General features: G+C 38.6%; 1 protein-coding gene across 1 annotated transcript in view; it reads right to left on the reverse strand.

The window, feature by feature from the left end:
* Positions 1-20,473, reverse strand: part of atad2b (ATPase family AAA domain containing 2B) — a 115,105-nt gene that overhangs the window by 89,804 nt on the left and 4,828 nt on the right. Inside the window, exons 3-19 of the mRNA XM_042503446.2 lie at positions 20,089-20,120; positions 19,823-19,970; positions 18,367-18,466; positions 18,166-18,295; positions 17,814-17,957; positions 17,225-17,300; positions 16,924-17,025; positions 15,974-16,085; positions 15,710-15,825; positions 14,142-14,316; positions 12,842-12,930; positions 11,919-12,078; positions 9,358-9,448; positions 7,214-7,525; positions 6,446-6,596; positions 3,978-4,164; positions 2,119-2,304 (exon numbers count right to left, since the gene is read on the reverse strand). Coding sequence (XP_042359380.2) covers positions 2,119-2,304; positions 3,978-4,164; positions 6,446-6,596; positions 7,214-7,525; positions 9,358-9,448; positions 11,919-12,078; positions 12,842-12,930; positions 14,142-14,316; positions 15,710-15,825; positions 15,974-16,085; positions 16,924-17,025; positions 17,225-17,300; positions 17,814-17,957; positions 18,166-18,295; positions 18,367-18,466; positions 19,823-19,970; positions 20,089-20,120 — 2,311 coding nt within the window. The remainder of the gene's footprint in view (positions 1-2,118; positions 2,305-3,977; positions 4,165-6,445; positions 6,597-7,213; positions 7,526-9,357; positions 9,449-11,918; positions 12,079-12,841; positions 12,931-14,141; positions 14,317-15,709; positions 15,826-15,973; positions 16,086-16,923; positions 17,026-17,224; positions 17,301-17,813; positions 17,958-18,165; positions 18,296-18,366; positions 18,467-19,822; positions 19,971-20,088; positions 20,121-20,473) is intronic.

Consider the following 20,473-nt stretch of genomic DNA (forward strand, 5'->3'; position numbering starts at 1 on the left):
AGGTTCAATTCCAACCTCGGCTGTTTGATTCATGACGCCTTATCTCTCTCTCCCTTTCACGCATAAACTGTCCTCTAAAATCAAGGCAAAACCACCCAAAAACATCTTAAACATATAAATAAATGGGCCTGAACACTGTCAAGGACTTGCCTTCGAGTCTCTTTTGTTTTGCTCCATTAATCAACCGATTCGATGCACTCATAAATTAAATATTAGCAGACAGCCATCCTTACAGCTCTGCCTCATACTGTGATGAGAGCTCAACTCGCTTTACCTGCAGCCGGCGTGGAGGCAGCGTTTTGGTTTGTTTGCTGTTGTTTTTTTAAATAAAGTAACTTTAGAGTCTGAAATGTTGCTAAATCTAGAGAGACGCAACCAAGTTGGGAAAACAGAGCACAACACTATAAAGGAAAGGGGTGCACTGGATTTATGACACAAGACAAAATGAGAGCGTTGCTGCAAAACGGACTACAACAATAATCTTTTCATCTTGATTATCTTGTTTTCATAATCTGTGCATGTCAAACTTGTAATTGAAAATACAATTCTACTCATCTTTGTTGGATAATGGCCAGAAAAGTGTTTGTAAGTCACCATGAAGTTGACCTTTTGGATATAAAATATCATCACTTCATCTTTTTCTCCAATCAGACATTCGGGTGAAATTTTGTCATACTTTACTTTGCCTCTGAAAGCCAGGTCCTTCAAAATCAAAGCGCTTTGATTTATTTTATTACAACAATACTTTATTTGACTTAACTAAAACAGGACTTTTTTAAACTTTATACTTTCCTTTTTTAACATTATAACAGCATTTTCTTAAATGTTATTATAAAAATAGATGATTTAACTTTATTTTATTGCAGTAGCTGCTTTATGTGTAACTGTAGTTCATTTAATAATTTTGTATTTTAGTAGTTTACAGTAGTTTAGAGATTTCAAAATAGAGATATAGCTTAAAAATATTGTGATATTATTTTAAAGCCATATTGTCCAGCCCTATCATAAACTTTTGTTTGAAACAGAGCTTACTGTCTGCATAATTCAAAACCCGATAAACATCCCATCAGTTTTCTGTCGAGGGAACCAGGATGACGCTATCCTCCAGGTTCACCTACAAAACAAAATCATCCCTGCACCTCTGTGGGGGACAGACAGGCGGACAACACGAAATATAACGTCTCCAACCACGAGGCCTAAAAAGTGGCAGCTAGAAACTTTAAAGGTTAAAAAAATTGTTTCAAGCCTCAATGGGTGTAACAGCGCAGGTGCCTCGGTCCTAATGAGTCAGCTTTACAGAAAGAACCATCCCCGGAGCTGCGCTCTCCTTGGAGTATAGCCAGGGTTGACGCCTTGCCAAAACAGCAGCCACACACACACACATACATACACACACACACACACACACACACACACGAAAAAAAAAAAGAAACAGTCCAGCCTGCAGGCATATTGATATTGTGTGTGCATCCAGGGGTGATGACACGGGGCTGCCAACCCCCGGACCTAATTAGAGCCCCTCTGTTGCCTGACTAGAGAGGACCCTCCTCCTTATTTTTCTCCGTCTCTTTTTTCTCCCTCCAATTTTCTCCATTTCCCCTTCCTCTAACGCAACCCCTCCCTGACAGCCTCACCCACGACGGGTGGTCTGACTCTGCTCTGGCTTTCAGAAAAAAGAATAATAAATCTGAGAGGACGGATGTAGGAGCAGGGGTGGGGATACCCATGGTGAAAAGTGGGCAGTGGGATAAATGACAAGAAAAGGGAGATGGAGCCAAAGTAAATAAAAACTCTGTGGGAGCAGATGACCTTGAGTGTGACACTCTGTGTGTGTCTGCACCAGCGCTCCTGAGCATGACAGACAAGAAGAAACCCTTTGAATCCTGCTTTAGCCTCCAAAACCACATGAAAAAAGACATCAGGGTAACACTGTCCTCCACATAATGGAAGCAATTCCAGCAATATGTAATCCAAAAAAAAAAACATTGCACAGGCTTCCAGGTGAATGTGAACCTGTCAGCACAGGTGTGTGTGTGTGTGTGTGTGTGTGTGTGTGTGTGTGTGTGTGTGTGTGTGTGTGTGTGTGTGTGTGTGTGTGTGCGCGTGCAGTGTTCCTACCTCGTCTGACAGCTGTGAGTAGTGAGTCTCAGCCGTGGCGAGGATAAGGACCGGGCTGAAAGAGGGCACATCCTGCAGCAGGGTGAGGAAGGTGCTCTTCACAGTGTCACTCACTGTCTCCCACCACTCTGAGATATGTGGCATGAACACCACACTGGGCACGCTCCGCCGGGCCTCGCGAAAAACCTTAAGAGATAGGTCGAGCACACATTATTGAATAAAGAAGTTTTTCAATTATATAAAGTCCTCACATAAAAAAGGCTGCCTCTGCTGTAAGAGACACAAATACTTTTGAAACTGATGCTACATGAAACAGAGAAAAAGGACATTTTTGCTCAAGAGGTAGAAAACCTACAAATACCAGAATGCACTGTGCCGTACCAGACCAATAACCGCTCCCAGCGGTGGCCGACATAATGTGGACTGGACCATTAGAAACAATAGGGAGCTGGCGATCTCGTATTACGGTTAAACGGGAAACTAAAACACGTTTCTGAAAACATCTGAGGTAAGAAATCTGTATTTCAGTAACTTTACATTTCATCTGCATCAGTTTGATCTCCAGTTAAATGGCACAGTGAAAACGGAGGCAGAAATAATAGACTGCTGTCCTTGTCCCACTGTACCTGGACCAGGGGAGTATCGATTTATTTATGAAATAATGTCAGACTCCACCACAGTAGGTGGAGACATGGCCCCTTTCAGCCAGTTTCTACAAACCTATATTATTTATACAGTCTGTGATATAGACCGCACCACAATCATAACTGTTTATTTACAGTAACTTCAGGCAGACAACCACGCAGCGATCATACAATCAAAGGGCGCTGACTAAACTCTGCCTTCACTGATTAGTTTTAAGACACCTAAAACAGTCAGAATCAGTGTAAATATACTCTATAGTTAGAATATTTTCACTGCTTTGCCACAAAGCAGCCCTTAATGATGAGGATTTGAAACATTTAAATCAAAAAAGAGACTCAGTTGAGGAAGAAACAGTCATTTTACTCCACTTAACGGCAGAACTGCTGCTCTCCTGCTGCCTCCATCAGCTGATGTGTAAAATAAAGTGGAGAAAATATTCAAATATAGTGCAAACTTAAGACGGTATTGATTTTTTTTAGGTGGCTGACATATGTTGTTGCTGCAGCCCCATCCACAGCAGTATATCGCTTAACTTCCATGCTGGTGTTGTAGGACTTTATTTATCAGAGGAGAGGGGTGGCTGGGATGTGACTTTTTTATTTAAAATAAACATAAAATACACCATTTTTAAGTTGTATGTTCCTCACCTGAGCCATAATTAAAAAACATAATTACTATACATAATTACATTACAGCACCCCTTCTTCCTTCATAAATAACAAACAGTCCCTTTCCCTAACCACTGAGGGATGTCAGCACGGAGACTAGGAGGACACCCAAAACACCTCGTCCAGTAAAAATCCGACAGAGGTGTTTACATGACGGAGGAAATCAACTTCCAACAGAACTATCTCAGTGTGTTAGTCCAACTTTGAGACATTTGATTTAGACTCATTTCATGACTAACATGTTTAGTATTTTAAAAGTCCAGTTTTACTCAGACTAAAACAATAACTCAACTTTTTCTAATGTCATTTTGACTGTTTTGATTCAAAACTGGTGAAAATTGGTGAAATATCCCTTTAAATCAGATTTTTAAGGGGGAAAAAAAGCTATCCTACAAATCATTAAACCTGAAAGCCAGTAAATTGCTTATTCTCTCCAGATTTCAACCACCTGTGTAACAGATGGTCTTGTGTGGATTTGCATGTGTGTGTGAATGCATCAGAGTGTGTGTGTGTGTGTGTGTGTGTGTGTGTGTGTGTGTGTGTTACCTGAGCACAGGACTCCTCTGGCGTCTTAGCGCTGACGGAGTAGAGAGTGGGCAAATCCAGGCGGTGCACTGGCAGCTTGTCCAGGTGGTGCAGCAAGGCGGGGGCCAAGTGGGAGCTCTGTCCTGAGCCCGGGGCCCCCGCCAGCATCAGACGGGGCCGGTACGCTGTGGGCTGCTGGAGGGCGGAGCTAGAAGCAGAAAGGAAAATCCAGTAAGCGTAGCATCTCTCACCTTTTGATCGCTGACACTTGCACAGCCGAGGCCGTACTGTCTTCAGCTCAGTTCTGTTCCTTTGATTCAGTTAACAAAACAATCCTGCTTCACTTTAATTCATTTTTAATGTAAATGGCATTGGCAGGCCTCAGCGCATGTTGACAATACCAGCAAATTTCTAGATATCTGTGCTACCGTTTTCTGTCACTTTGAAACATTTCAAGGACAAAATGGAGTGCCTCAGATCTCTGACCAAAATGAGAGCAATCAGACCGCAATAAAGACTGATTTGGCCTCCTCTGAACAACAATGAACTCTTTGAACTGGAGTAAAAAGCAACGCCGAGCCCAAGTGTTGCAGTTTAATTAATAGAAAGGGGAAAAAAACAAAAACGAATGAGCCGCACACGAGTTAAGTGGGTAGAGTGAAAGAGGCTTTTTATCGTTTGGACAAACTTCTGTGTTTCAAACAGCATTTGAATATATTTGTGGTTTACTTGCTGCAAGGACACAAAAAAACAAAAAACAACATTGGAATAGCAGAATTCGCTTAGTATTAATTTCATTACTGTTCAATTCTCACTTGAGTGAATGTATTTGAAAGAATTCTTGTGAGCTTTCATTGCAGCGCAGGTGCTTTGAGAGCGCTCTGAAAAGGTCAGAGGGTCTACCGGCGTTAAGTGCTGTAAGTCTGGTGGCCATCCAATGAAGCATTTTTTCTGTTTTTCTTTCACATGTCTCATACATCTCTATAGAAAAAAAGTTTTATCTGTCTGTACGACCTGAAAACTACCAGCTGACAACTGGTCCATCAATGACAGGTTCAAGTAAATGAAAAGCTGTTAGTCCTCCTTCACCTCTTGCCATCTCTAAATGGAAACAGCAATTGAAACTCTGATTTCAGAAATGTCTGATCTCTCTTCGCGTTCATCCTCTCCTCTGATCTCGCTCGTTTGTCTCCACTGAGGAGGATTTTGCAGCCTGTGGAGCCACTATATGTTGCTCCCCGCTCTTATCATACAGTACAACTTGTAATCTGTTTTATCTTAATTAAGGTGGTCAGCGTTAGAGCCTCCTCCTACTCAGACAATAACTGGTCTTCCAAGACACACTAGATCTATGTTAATCTGTAATTTCAAGACACTATCAAATGTAACAGAGGAGAGCAGAGGCGGCACCTTACAGCATCAGCATTCAGCATCGGCTCCATGTTTGAAAATAAATATATAATATATACATGACAAAATGGAAAGCATGTCTCAACAAGTAACAAGTAGTCCCTCCATTGTATCTGTTTGTATGTTTTGATTCAATACATGTTTGTTATCTTTAAATAAAAATTTGCCCAAGAGAAAAATTGGGATTTTTTTTAACCTTTTAATATTTTTCATGATTTTTAAAGAAACACATTTGGCTTTTATTTTTATCTTTAAATATTGTTCATGATTTTTAAGGGGAAAAAACACTTTTTTACCTTTTAATATTTTTTATGATTTTTTAAAAGTTTTGCCTTTTTTTTTTTTTACTTAAAATTTGTATGATTTTTAAAAGGAAAAAAAATGTCATTTTTTAAAAAAGGCTTGTGTATTTGGAAAGCATGTTTTCTTAAAAAATCACCAAACATTACACCATTTGTAACTGCCAATTACTGTAAAAACTGTGTTGTTGTATAAGTTTGTGAACGGGCTGTCTGACATTAAGGTAAAGCTGTAAAATAATACAAATACAGCATATTTACTGTATTGTTTGTGTGTTTTATGTTGTATTGTCTTCTTCTTTGTATCACTTTGAGTGTATTGATTGTCTTATGTGTTTTGTGTTTTTCTCTTGTTCTTGTACAACTTTATATAATCATGTCATTGTGCTGTTCTGACCTGCCCAGGGACTGCAGATGCAAATTAGCTTCAAATGTAATCTGGTACAGTTTTAAACTGTAGATGGTCCCTTTTAAAAAAAAAAACAAAAATAAAAAATATTTTTATCGCTATGTTGATTTTTTCTTTGATAGTGGTCCTTTATTAGTAGGCTAAAATACATTTTGTTACTGATCCCGTCCACAGCGACAAGACTCCCTTTACAGAAAAAGTCATTTTACTGCACAGAACACAAGGATCGAGGCGGGGATCAGCACTCTCTAACCAACGTCACCCATTTTTGATAACGGCTCAGTAAGACTTTAAATTTGAAAAACACAAATCCGTCCATTAAACAACTTAACTTTCTTACGTATAGCAACGGTCTTTTTCTATGCACTCACGAGGAGAAGTGGAGGAAGGGTCTGTGCGTTGCAGAAGAGGAGAGCTGACTCTTTGGGGATGCAGCAGGCTGGACTTCATAGATGGAAGCGGAGCGCTCCTCATTGTCATCGTCGCTGTACAAGTCCTCTTCGAGCAGTTGATTGTCACCGCCTGGCACAGAGAGAATCGCTGCTTAAAACAGCCATGCATAATGCAGCAACTCACGATTTCCTGCAGTTATTTGGGACAATGGCACTTAAAAGTTTGTTTCCACAAAGTTTAATCCTCAAAGCGGCCTTATCGCTGACATTAATGCGGGCATTTCACCGAAAAAGTGAGAGTAAAAAAACAGAGAGCCGGCTTATTAGGCGAGATGTAATGGGCATTTAAAGCGATGAAGCACTCTGGGAAACTCGTGTCATTATTGGGTCCAAGAAGTACAACTCCCATGAGCGATCTCCCACTGGTCAAGTGCTGCATTGTGGTTAATCTGCTGTAAACACTTTTGTTGACTGGAGTTGAGTTATTGAAGCAGGATGACTGGTTATCCAATCTCTGTGCTATCACCTCTGGGGGGACGCTTCATCACACACACTAAGCTCAGTGTGTGCGGGTGATACGAAGCACTTTGGTAATAAGGTGGGGGGAAGAGAGACAAATAATCAAACACTACAACGTGCCAACGGGGAAGGCGCATTAAGTGAGACAGGTGGCGAGGGAGAGCAGGAGTCAGAGTGGGAGAAGCAGCGGAAAGAAAACAAATGAAACAACTGGTTCCAGATCCCTACCGTGTGTGTTGTCCCTGTCAGTACACTGAGCGTGGGGGAAGACTCGGAGCAGGGCTTTCAGCACCAAGGAGAAAGAGCTGGCCAGCAGGGGCCTGAGGGTGGGGGACAGGGCCCGGCCAGGGGGAGCCAGGGCCCTCTGGGAGGCTGGGACGATTGTCCTCATGGCCTTTGTGAAGTCGCCGGGCCCCAGGACGATGGAGGTGACATCCAGCCTCAGTTTGACGCTGCTGCCGTAGATCTGGGGGTAGCGCCGGCGCAACGCCACCAAGGCTGCCTCTGTGCAAAGTGCTTTGATGTCAGCGCCGCAGTAGCCTGGGGGCGAGGAATATACGTAAAGGTTAGTTTAAAAAGGGAATGAGAGACTTAAAAAGAAATGACCCAGAATTTAGTAAGAAAAGAGATTAAGAGTTAAATAAATAAATAAATAAATGAAAGGAATACACCAGAAAATTAGAAAAAACAAAATATAAAGGGAAACAAAAAAACAAGAAAACAAGGAAATTACTTTTTAAAAATAAATCTTTTGAGGGTTAATGGAAACCCGCCCACTATCTGTATCAGCTAAAGCGTATGCTATATTTAGAATATTTTCACCACTTTACCTGACCATCAAACAGCGATTTCCAGCCGGGAACTTAAGCAGTTTTAGTGCTTATTTCAAAGCCAAACTCCATTGAGAAAACCAGTGATTAAACAGAACACTGGGAATATGTAAAAAGGAGCAGCTGGTCTGCAGCTGCTTTGATCACCTATTTTATTTTTGTTATTGAGTGACGTCGATGTTTTAAGCAGTTAGTTCAGAATCACCAAAGTCACACAATAACCCAAACTAAGTAAGTGATCGAAGGAGCAGTAGACCAGCAGCTGCTGTGAGCCAAAAGTCACAGTTTTTGTCAATGGAGTCTGGTAGCTTTGAGGAGAGCATACATGGGGAACTGAATGTGGCCAAAATATTGTTTATTGCTGACCCCTTTCACAGCAGTACATTTTCTAGCTCCTGTGTCGGACTCCTGCCTGTTTCTCCAAACTGGGGATGAGCAGACTGACCTCTACTTTACTGCCTATGGATAAATGCCTCATACAACCCCACTTGAAAAAATTGGAACTATCCATTAAACTAATTAAACTACACAGATAAAAAAAAGTCACGTGCAATAAAATGGAGCGGCACAGGAAAAACTGTTTTGAACCCACTAACCTAAATCTATATAATATTTTGGGAGAACCTTCTGTGTGCACCTCTCCAGGGCGATGAGGATGAATTTCCAGAATTTACTGGAACATGATTCCATTCTAGGGGTCGACCTAGCCGATTATTTGGCCTGATATTTGGCAATTTGTCGATAATTTATATCAGCATTTTATTTTAATGATCACAGACAAAATTAATTAAGAAGTGCAAAGGAAAGGTGTCCTCATGGGAGGAACTTTTACTTTATAAAACCTCAGGAAGCTATTTTTATTTATTCTTTTTAAAAAAAATTTTTATTTGCACTTCACTTTATATTAAAAAAAAAGTTGCTAGCAGCGTGCTGTATACAATGTTGCAAGTCTCAGTTTTTGAATGAACATTTGACATTTAAACACGTTTTGTGTTGGAGTTTGTCATACTCCAAATTCTAAATATTGACAGAAAGATTTTCATTTTGATTGTAAATGCATATCGGTTATCATTCTCATTAAATACTAATAATTGGTGTCAGTATCAGCCCTGAAAAACTAATTCTGATGGGACCATGAGGAGAGTAACAGCAGCGTATCATGATGCTTCCACCTCCAAATTTAACTGTCAGTATGGTGTTTTTAGATAATATGCAGAGCCATTTCTCTTCCAAACATGATGCGTTATAATGTTGCAGAATGAGTCATTTTCATCTAATTTGACCACATTCTCCCAATCTCCTAATGCTGTGTAGCAAACTTCTAACAAGCTTTTAAGCAACAATATGAGGAATTATGGATTAAAATGTTAAGATTTCAGTGCAGTTTAATGAGTTAACACCAATGTCTGATCTGAATTTCACGTGAATAGCTGCAATAAAATATGTTGAATTAAAAAAAAATGTTGACGTGTTGATTTCTTATTTCCGCCTCTGTATATTGCAAAGTTTTCACACAGTTTAATACACAGGATTCACTCTTACCGACACATTTTTCTGCAAGTTCCTCTATAAATGGCTCAGCCAATTTGGGATTCCAGTCCCGCGTGTGAATCTCCAAGATGTGCTTTCTGGCCTGAACAGAGGATTTGGGGTGGACAAAGGGAAAAAACACAGAGAGAAAAACAGAAAAAGGCAGAGTCAATCGATGAGGAGGCACAAGCCCTGTGAACAACATGTCAAAAAAAATCTGGCAAAATAACAAGTTAAAATGCCACAGTGTTTGCCACTGCTAACAATGGAACATCATTTTGATTTAAGCCTTAAAAACTGAAGACATAAGTTTTCTTTTGTTGCTCCCAGATGCGTTTCACATGCATTTAAACCTTTAAAAAAATGATGATTAAAACAAAATATGAAAAATGTTCAGAAAAATATATTTATGATTATGATTGTTTCAAATATTGACAAAATTATCCGTATATTTATAACTGTACTTTTTTGTTTTGTGCTTTTACTTTTTTTCCTTTTCTTTTTTTATGCTAAATTTCAGGTAATTTTCTTGTTACTTATAACTTTTTACACTGAAAGAAATCAAGCCAACATGGTTTAAAATGATTCTTTTGTCATTTAAACGGCATGTTGCATAAGACCGGATGAAAAGAAACAAAGCATGACAATTATGCCCAGGAATTCACATCATAAATATCATAATTAAAATACCATGTCTTTCCTACCTTTCCTCTTTTTAAAACTGACAACAACAAGAGAAAGATCAAAAAGGAATCAGGCCCAACTGAAGGGCCTCCTAACATTTCAGCACAATACGTCCTTCATTTCATTGCATCGTCTCCACAGGACTCCGCTTTGATGAGCAGACATTAAGAACAAAGTGGTCTTTGTCGTGAATCAAGGGCAACAGTTTTCATCATCTTTCATCACATCTCCCTTTCTATTCAAAAGACACAGCTGAGCCTGATTTCACGCAGGTTTCTGTCTTGGGCAATACCAGGAGGGAGCTCAACTTGAATGTGTGGAGAGGAACGCAGTTTGCACAAGAGCAATATTTTTAATCAGTCATCTCACAACTGGTGAGCTTAACCAGCACTGGCCTGCAGATTAGGCTTTGATTAATATGATCCTACTGAGTGGACAAATGATGCAAGGCCACCCCATCAGACAGGCTCGACTGTGAGGAGTCACCTACGCTGAGCTGCTTATCCGTCTCACTGTCACTTTACACACATGTAGCAGTTTTTTTTTGTACATGGTGGGAAAATAAACACCCCCCCCACCCCCAAGTGCAAGATTAAAGCAATCAGATCTGCACGGCTATAATTCTTCTAAAATTGATTTTTAATTTTCCAGAAATCTAATGAGCATCTGCTTTGCCACTTGCTAGTTGGATCAAAACATCCAACAGGGAGCAAAAAAAAAGGAACAACAGTTGAGGAGACTCTTAATAGCCAGAGGGCTGCATGTACTAATTTCATCGCACGACTCTTATGAGTAAAACACCAATTATGTAAGTATTATATTGAGTCTCCTGCTGGGTGAGCGGGCGTGTGGGTACAACTTTATATGTACAGAGAGTGCTATTCATAAAGAATATTACATCGTTATCTCACAGTGGACAGGTGATACAGATTCTGAGGCAAAACCGCCGCTGTATGTGTTGGGCAACTTTGTGTAAAATGCAAAGTTAATACTTCTACTATAAAAAATATGGTAACATTTTCTATGACACCCATGTCTATATTTCATTATAACACACTGGATTGCAAAGGATATTTGGACTTTCAGGGTATAAAAACTGTCTCAGAAAATATCACAGTATCATGGTGGTATTATTATTAATAATAATAATAATAATAATAATAATAATAATAATAATGTTACTATTTTCTTCTTTTTATTATTATTCTGATTATTACTATTATTATTATCAGTTACAATGACCCTTAAAGAGAGGGTTTTTAGTTAAATGTTTAATTACTATCTTTGAAAATTAAAAATTCTATTTTAAAATCATATTGTCATTCATTGTTTGCTGAAAAAAAGGCATAAATCTATGCCAGAAAACGCAAAAAGTTGTAAATTAAATGTATCCCTTTAATGGGCTGTGACAGAAATTGCATACTTGAATTTGACAGAACTTTTTGATGCAAAACAACTAAATGATGGACATTTACATTTCACTAACATAATGTTTCCTCACAACCTCACTCTAAAGCCTCAAATTACAAATAATATATAGAAAAAAAATGCTATTCTCATCCTTGCAAAAACAAATGTGAGTGACCAGCAACTATGACGCATTTTGATGCTTGACCTTATAGGTCTTAAAATGCTTTATATTGTGATATTGTCATTATTATTGTTATTGTCATTATTATTGTGTAGTTTTAAATATTTATGAGTGAGGTTAAAACTTTAATTATACAGTGCTAAAAGCAGATTACAATGCATAAGTGTGTTTATAATGCATACACAGAGACACCGCAAACACCTCTGCAGAAAATCCATGGACAGCGAAAGACTTTGCATGTGTGGGTCAATGAACATGTGTCCACTGTGCACAGTATTGACGTGCAGCTCCGTCTCACCTTCTTGCCGGGCAGGTTGAACAGAAACTCCCGGTCGAAGCGTCCAGGCCTCCTGAGTGCCGGGTCGATAGAGTCAAGTCTGTTTGTAGCACCAATGACCACTATCTCCCCACGACTGTCCAAGCCGTCCATCAAGGCCAGCAGGGTGGACACAATAGAACTGGACGGAGGGAATGAGGAGTTATAAGTATAATATGCAGATATTTTGAGTCAAAATACTGTAAGGAGACTGAGACAATATCGACAAAAATCATGAATCAGTGCAAAAATAAACATTAATTCTGCAAACTGCACGGAGCACCAAACCTGCATTTGAACAAACAGTTTGAGGCATAAATATATGCCGCTCTATTTCCATATTGACTAGGGCTCCATGCATGTGTTTACCCAGCATGGCAAAGAGAGGAGCGCATCTATAAACTCAAGCATAAGCATGTTTCATGTTTTGAATAATCTCTGTTCAAAAATTACATTTCACAGTTGCAAATATTCCATTTTCTAAACGGCGACCGTTTCCATAAAGATTAACTGCAAGCTGTGTTTGCATAATAGGACTTTTCCTCACCTGCAGTTCATATACAAGTGGTTTAAATAAGATGTGAAATTGTTCTGATTTCCAATTTCCATTGCTATGGCAACTCACAGCCAAATAAAGTGGCACTGATGTTAAGCACCCAAATCCAGCTGATTTCATCCAGAATCAAAGCTGCAGTTCAAGTAGTTTTGAATCTGCAGTTTAAGAAAACCTGCGCCACCTATTGGCGAGGAATATCACAGAAGCAGCAGTTCAGACTTGCAGATGTAGACATGCAAAAATGTGCAAAAGTAAAAGCAGCTGCAACTTTGACACTCTCACCTCTACATGTCACATCTGTGGGGTGAAGTTATTTTTTTTCTTTTATTTAAGTTTTAATTAGCCTTACCTGTGTATCTGGTCTTGCCTGCTGGAGCGAACAGGAGCCAAACCATCAATCTCATCAAAGAAAATTATCGATGGCCTCATCAGGTAAGCCTGATCAAAAGCATACACAAGACCGAGGTCAAACTAAAAAACAACAACATTATGTTCATTCAAGAAACATATTAAAAACGGGATCCGTTTACTTAAAGCGTAACTTTGTTTTGTTTTTCAGCCTGGACTCTATTTTCCCATGTTTTGTTTCAAATTGACTGCAATAATGTTTGAAATTGGTCCAGTATTGGCCAACAGTGCTTCAGATAGCAGTGGTGAAATAGATTATTATTTAGATCATTATTAGATTACTATTAGATAATAGATTATTAAAAAAAACAGATTATTTTAAGTGTCTGCCAGCTTTATGGAAAGGATCCTTACAAAGATAGAGCTTTTTGTTTAACCAGAAACAGCCACAAAATCACAGTTGCAAAACCCACCTGACTGTATTTAAATAAAAAAATAAAACCCACATCATACAAAGTCAACAGAAAGTGTAGTTTAGAAGCCAGAGACATATACAAATGGACCCCCCCCCCACCGTAAAAATACCCAAACCTTAACAAAAAAAAATTGAAAAACTGAAATCTCCAAAAAACATCTTGGTTTGGCTTTCCATTGTTACAACAATCACCAACTCTGATACGCTTGGGAAGAAAAAAACTCAATTCTCCCCAAGATCTTAAAATATGCTGGCTCTGTAAATGCTTAAATTAAATTACTGATTTTTTAAAGGGAGTCAGGTGTATTTGGTGATAGCGACTTCAGGGCCGTTTCTAGTTAAACAAAATGTATCTTACTCTTGAACAAAAAGGTCTATCTCTGTAGGGATCCTTTCCATAATGATGTCAAACGCTTATAACACAATGTGACCCTGTTGGTGGGAAAACGGAGAACTTCTGCTAGACATAAATTCATGCAAAATGTTACGTTGCAGCCTGCTTCACTGCAGCCAGCTGATGCTGTCTCGCACAATATTGGACCACTTTTAAAAACTGCTCATCCATTAGACACAGAAACATGGGAGAATACTTTCCAAATTGAAAAATACCAAAGTCATCCTTTAAATACACACACATCTTCTCAAAAAACACTGAAAAGCAATGTGACAATATCAGTAGCTAACACACAATAAATGCAGAAATGAAAACCAGGCACCATCAGTTCTCTCTTTACATTCTGAGGTTAATTCAGGTCAAGTGCCGAAAGCTATGGTTACAACGATATTTGCCTTCGGCCTCATAAGTGTGCCGTTTTAAGTGTCTCACCTGGTCAAAGAGCAGGCGTAGCTGGCGCTCTGATTCCCCGACCCACTTGCTGAGGCAGTCGGCTCCTTTTCTCATGAAGAAGGAAACTTTCCTGTCTCCCTGGCTACACTCGTTGGCAAGCGCCCGAGCTACCAGGGTCTTTCCTGTCCCCGGAGGGCCGTAGAACAAACACCCTCTAAAAAGGGAAGGCAGAGGGAATGGAAACCATGGTTATTTAACCCTAAGGGACTGTTTGGCGCATTTTACGCACTTTTCATTCTTTATTTTTGATAATTTTGTGTTCATGCATGGCATGTTTATGGCATACATTTTAACAAGATAATGTATTTTTTTATCTTTAAAATTTCCTGCTCAGCTCCTACAATAAGCCTAAAATAAACTGTTTAGGGCGCCTGGTGGCTCAGCTGGTGGAGCAGGCGTCCGTGTACAGAGGATGTGTCCTCACTGTAGCGGGCGCGGGTTCGAGTCCGGTCTCAGCCCTTTGCTATCTAATAAAGGCAATAAAAGCCCCCCAAAATATCTTCAAAATACATTGTTTAAACAAAATTGTTACATTCATGTTCCACTGAAACCCATTCAAACTGCAATTTTTGATCCAACGGCTATCAAAGCATAATAACATGCATTGTATTATTTCTGGGTGTCGTTCTGGGTTTTGCCTTGGAATTTGTAATTTTAACTCTTTTCCACCTGATGGCGTCATTTTTTACTATATTTGGAATAGGCAGAAAACACATGCTATTTCCACTAGGTGCACTGTCACAATCAGTGTAGCTGCAGATCATTGGCATATCCCAGACTGTGACAATAAAGAAAAAAAAATTACTTTGCATGTAGTATATTGAAAATGATTACTTTTTTGAGTCTTTTTTTAAAAACATAGTGGTATCGTGACAAAAACCTTACATTTAAAGGGTTAAAATTCTGAAATGAATGAATATATCATATTTATCATTAGAACTGATGTGGGTTAAAAAAATAAACTCAACGAAAGTAAAAAATCTTATCAATGTATAATATTTTTATAGCCTAATGTTGAACAGCGCATTTTGTGTGCAGAGCCATATGAGTGTGAATATCTGAAACTGCTAGAGAAATAATAATAAATAAAATTCAATGTTGCTGCTAATCATTGACATATCCTAGGCTGTGATAATACAAAATAATAATAATCTACTTATAATGTGGTATATTGAAAATAATTACATTTTCCTTGGGTTTTTTTAATCAAAAAACATAGCGTAATGACAAAAACCTGGCATTTAAATGGGTTAAAATTCTGAAAATTAATGAATATTTGATAATTATGATTAGGACTGATGGTGTTAAAAAAAACCTCAACGAAATTAGAAAATCATATTAATGTATTATAATTTTAAAGCTTGATTTTGAAAAGCGCATTTTGTGCAGAGAGCGATACCAGTGTGTGTAATATTAAAGCGGGCCCTAAGGGTTAATAATGGCAAAATGTTGTTGTGGAGGTGCACAGCGAAACTGTTATCCCGGTTTAATACAGCCTGTTTCTCCATCAAACTTCTCAGATAAAGTCACACCTCAGCTCTTCTCACCTGGGAGGCTGAATCTTAAACTTCTCAAAGATTTCGGGGTAAAGCAGTGGGAACACCACCATCTCCTTCAGTGACTGAATGTGATTACTGAGGCCGCCCACGTTGTCAAACTTCACCTGAGGAGAAAACACATTTTTCTAACATCCACCTCTAAAAGCTGAAGATCTCCATTCAAATAGTAATAGCTCATAAAAACTTGAACATCTCTAAATTGTTCACTTTGCTGCTTTACAGCTTTTCGGTATTTATTTAGTTCCCACTCACTGAGCTATCGAGGTTCATGGGATCCACATCAGCCAAGCTGGCGCCCACTTTCGCCCGATCACGCAGCACCCCACTGGCCAGGTCTTCTGCTGTCAGGTTCATGGGCAAACATCTGCGGGAAAAAAAAGATTTAAATGGGAGTCAATCATCCCAGATCTAAATTATTTATAATTTGATTTTTGAAAAACTACCAGAAAAGTGTTTAAATCAAAGAAAAAAAACCTCTTACACTGCCTGTTCAAGGCGAGAATATTCATTCTGTATGAAAAGTACAATCGCAGAACAGGAGGACAGAGTTGTCTTGCCTTTAATTAACCCTTTAAAACCTGGAGCGACATCACTTTTCTTGTGCTGCTTTCAGAAGCCTTTCACAAGTATTTAAAACTTTAAAATCCCTAAAAATGGTGTGATTTCTTTCAAAAAACATGGGGAAAAAGGCAATCAGCAACACAAAAAAGCAGTAAAATGTGACTTAAAATTTAGCTTAAAAAGAGGAAGAGAAATTATCAAATAACTAGGAAAAATATTAATAATAACATATTTATTATTATACATTTAAAATTAGGATACAGAAAAAAATATTTATTATTTGTAAAGATTTTTTTTCATTTAAGCAGTTTTTCATTTTATTATTTTTGTTCTTTTCCTTTTTTTTGCTAATTTCAGGCAATTTTCTTGTTCTTTTACAATATTTTTTGCTAATTTTGGCGTCATTTCTTGCTCACTGCTTTCTATCCATGTTTTCGAAAGAAATCAAGCCAATTAGCCTAAGTGTCAAAGCGTTAACCCGCCGAGGGAGGTAGCAACAGCGCCGACACGATGTCCGTATAAACACGAACGCCAGCAGGACGGCTGTGATGTCTTGATGACGTGTTATGTGTGCAACCCACAGCAGGAGATCTAAAAACTCAAAGAAGATGAAAGACAAAAAGGTAAATGAAAGAAAGCACCTGTTCCTGGCCCGAGTCATGCTTTTGCTTTTCCTCCTCTCAAACCGCTCTTCATCTGAAGACGAGGTGGTGTCACTACTGTGAATGGCGTGTTTCTTCACTCTGGAGAAGTGAGACACACTAGATTCATCATCACAGCATTACACAGTCACATTTCTGAATCAGCACACACCAATCAACATGTAACACCCTTTTCTATAACAGCAGCTCATTAGTCATGGTTGTAAAAAAAAGCAGCTTACGAGTCACACTCTGTTATGCTTGTAGCATCAGATTTGATTTTTCACAAATCTCTACCAACCTTATATGGCTTCTTCTCGCTGGGGATCTGTGAGTGTCAAAAAGTGAGGGGTTGCTCTGTTTTCTGTTCACAGGCTCTGAGAGAACAAACACAAAGCGACAACTCGTCACGACTAAGCCTCTAAAAACACTTGGGATATCCTGATCAAGTTTTTTTTAGCCAAAATCCCGGTGATCCAGTTAAAAAGTATTTTCTTTGATAATAAAACTGCACAGTGCACGCCACAAGTATTTTACTTTTTACTAGAAATTTGTAAAAAAAAATAAATAAATAAAAATAAAATTAGAAATTAAAAATTAAAATAATTTTATATTTACAGGTATGTTTCAAAAAATATTAGATATAAAATAAAAAATTGTCAGAACTTTTTTACAGTCATTTTCTTTTTTGGCTTATTTTCTTGTGACTTTTTAACTATTTTTTTTGGCCATGTCTTATTATTTCTTTGAAAGAAATAAGAACAATTTTTTTATGTTTCAAAGAGTTAATCATTAAATAAATGGACAATGTCCCTAACACAGCTAAACAAAGTGTATATACAAAAGTTTTATTTGAAAAAAATAAAATAAAATAAAAAATCTGTAATTACCAATAGGTGGTGCCTCATATCTCTGCACCGTCTTTCGCTGCCTCAGGTTGTACGGTCTGTCATTTTCCTCTCCTGCCTCCTCTGCTTCATCTCCTTCATCATCTTCGTCTTCTGCGTCCTCCTCCTCTTCCTCACCGTGAGAGTCTGAAAGTCAAAAATGCCGTTTTCAAACTTCCCATAAATGAAAACTACCAAAATATAGCTTTTAAAAGATTCACCCAAAGTACATGCAGCAATTGAGATGAGATTTTTACATTTGATGACTTGAGTCGAAGCAGAGGCGCTTCATTAAGTTTCATGATCTTTCTCTCACTCCACTGATTCACAAGTATAACATTAGTAGGAACCTGACCTTCCGTCCCTTCCTCCTCTTCATCCTCCTGCTCAGTTTTGCTCATGACTTTGTGGTGTGTAGGCATGCTGAAAGTGCTCCTGCGCATGGATTTCCTGCGCTTCACCCGGGAGTACATGTCCATGTTTTCCTGGAGAGACAAAGCCTTTACACTGTCGCTTATATTCACAATAGATCACCGTTCTACTGCTCCACACTCACCTCCTCAGTGTCTCCGGTCCACATGCGAAGACGCTCCACCTCACGGTTCTGCCTGATGCTGCTGATGTTGTCCATCTCCTGAAGGACAGCCTCGGCAGTGCTGCACACACAAACAACAAAACAGAATTAGACAAACTCAAGCAGAGCTCCAAAGTGCCACCAAACGACTTAACATTTTCAGTGGTCGCACCGGTGCACCTGACATTGAGCAGGTGTGTCTGTGTGTTTGTGTCTCCTGCCTGCCCTGTAATCCTCCTCGAGCAACATCACGACCTTAAAACATATTTAAAATTTAAAATAAAGAGAGCTATTGACTGTTTTTTCATCATCTGCAGAGGTTACCGCTCCACCACCTGTCTCCCCCAGATGATGCCTAATCCTGACGCAACATATTTATATATATATATATATATATATATATATATATATATATATATATATATATATATATATATATATATATATATATATATATATATTTTTTTTGGACTGAGGCGAGACACACCTCCACGGAGCCACAAGGCCCCATGATGCAACATCTTTTACTATTTTTCAATCTGTCTGTGAATGAATTAAATTACTGCAGTAGCAGTCGTGCTATACAGCTAAGTGCTGCACCGTATATATATATATATATATATATATATATATATATCAATTTTTATCAATTTTAAATTTAATAATATACAGCTTCATACTACTAGCATACTCAGTGCTTCAGACAGAAGTCAATATTTCAATATTTAATATGCAACATAGAATTGTACAACCATAACAAAAAATACTGAGCTCTGAACATGTCTCGACTGCAACCTGGTGTAAATACACCAGAAAATAAGTATTGTAAATCTCACATTTTCTGCCCAAGAGAGTTCAAGACATGCTAAGTGGAGAGAGAGGTCACACTAAATACTTGCAACTTTAGCCTGTTAAAAGTTGTTTCATTCTGAAATATTTGCATTTTTAATACTGTTTACATATTTCCTGTGTGTGCCGGTTGTATTTTAGAGACTAATGAGAAATAAATATGTATGATCATAACCTTGCTAAAATAACAAAGTTAAAAGTAGCATAAGACTTTGCACAGTGCTGTATATGCGAGATAGAGCCAGTTGTTTGAAGTGAGGATTTGTGTGTGAGGTGCATCGGTATTTTACTTGGTATTACTAATAGAGCGATGGTAAGACAGCGCCTGGATGTGTTTATAAAAATGCAGAAACTCTTGGAAAAAAGTCAGAGTGCTCTTTAAAAAAAATATTTTTTTTCTGGGCGGCAGCATGCAACCACATACACTCCCTCCACATTGGGAACAACTAAAAAAAAAAATTTCAAAAGCTCAATTCCAGTCTTCTGAGATTAATTAAGTATGCTCCAAACAATTAGGGCATTCCCATTTTCTCTTGTGTTGGAAGCAGCATTGCGGAGAAAGGTGTCAGTAGCGTGACTGGGAGCTTACCTGTTGACCAGCTGGTCAAACAGCAGGCTCTGATTGAGGTGTTCAAACTGGCTCTTCTTCACGCGGCAGCTCCTCTTCAGCTCCACATGGCCATTCATGTGAGAGTGATCTCCCCCTCCACTCTCATCACTCCGGTGACTCATATGGGCTGCAGCATCAACGACAACAAAAAATTAATTAGGGACCAGTTATTCAGTTGTGTACCTCTAAAATCATATGCTCCGTGTGTGGCTCAAATATGAACGAAGTGGAAAGAATTGCATTACCGTGCCCATTTTGCATTATGCGAGAGGATAACCTGGAAATTAAACAAAACGAGTCAAACACGTAGACACAAAACGCTGCAATTAACCACACATAATGCTGTTTAAGAGCTCATGTTTACATTTGTCTGTTTAACTCATCTGACTAGTGACAACAAATATGTGTCTAAAGCACTGGTTCCCATCCTTTTTCTGCTAGAGACCCCATTTCAGTCATTGTGTAAACTGACAATCCCTGACTGACATATTTTCTTGATATTTGATATCAGTGCATCACAATAACAGCACAGAACAACTAATAAACAGCACAGCTAACCCAAACAGTGACACAATAACTGCAGGAAGTTTGTGTAAAAGGAGAAATTTGGATGAATTTTATCAGATTATT

The sequence above is a fragment of the Plectropomus leopardus genome, chromosome 16 (genome assembly GCF_026936395.1).
Source record: "Plectropomus leopardus strain MGB_pleo_1.0 chromosome 16, ASM2693639v1, whole genome shotgun sequence".
Lineage (NCBI taxonomy): Eukaryota > Metazoa > Chordata > Actinopteri > Perciformes > Serranidae > Plectropomus > Plectropomus leopardus.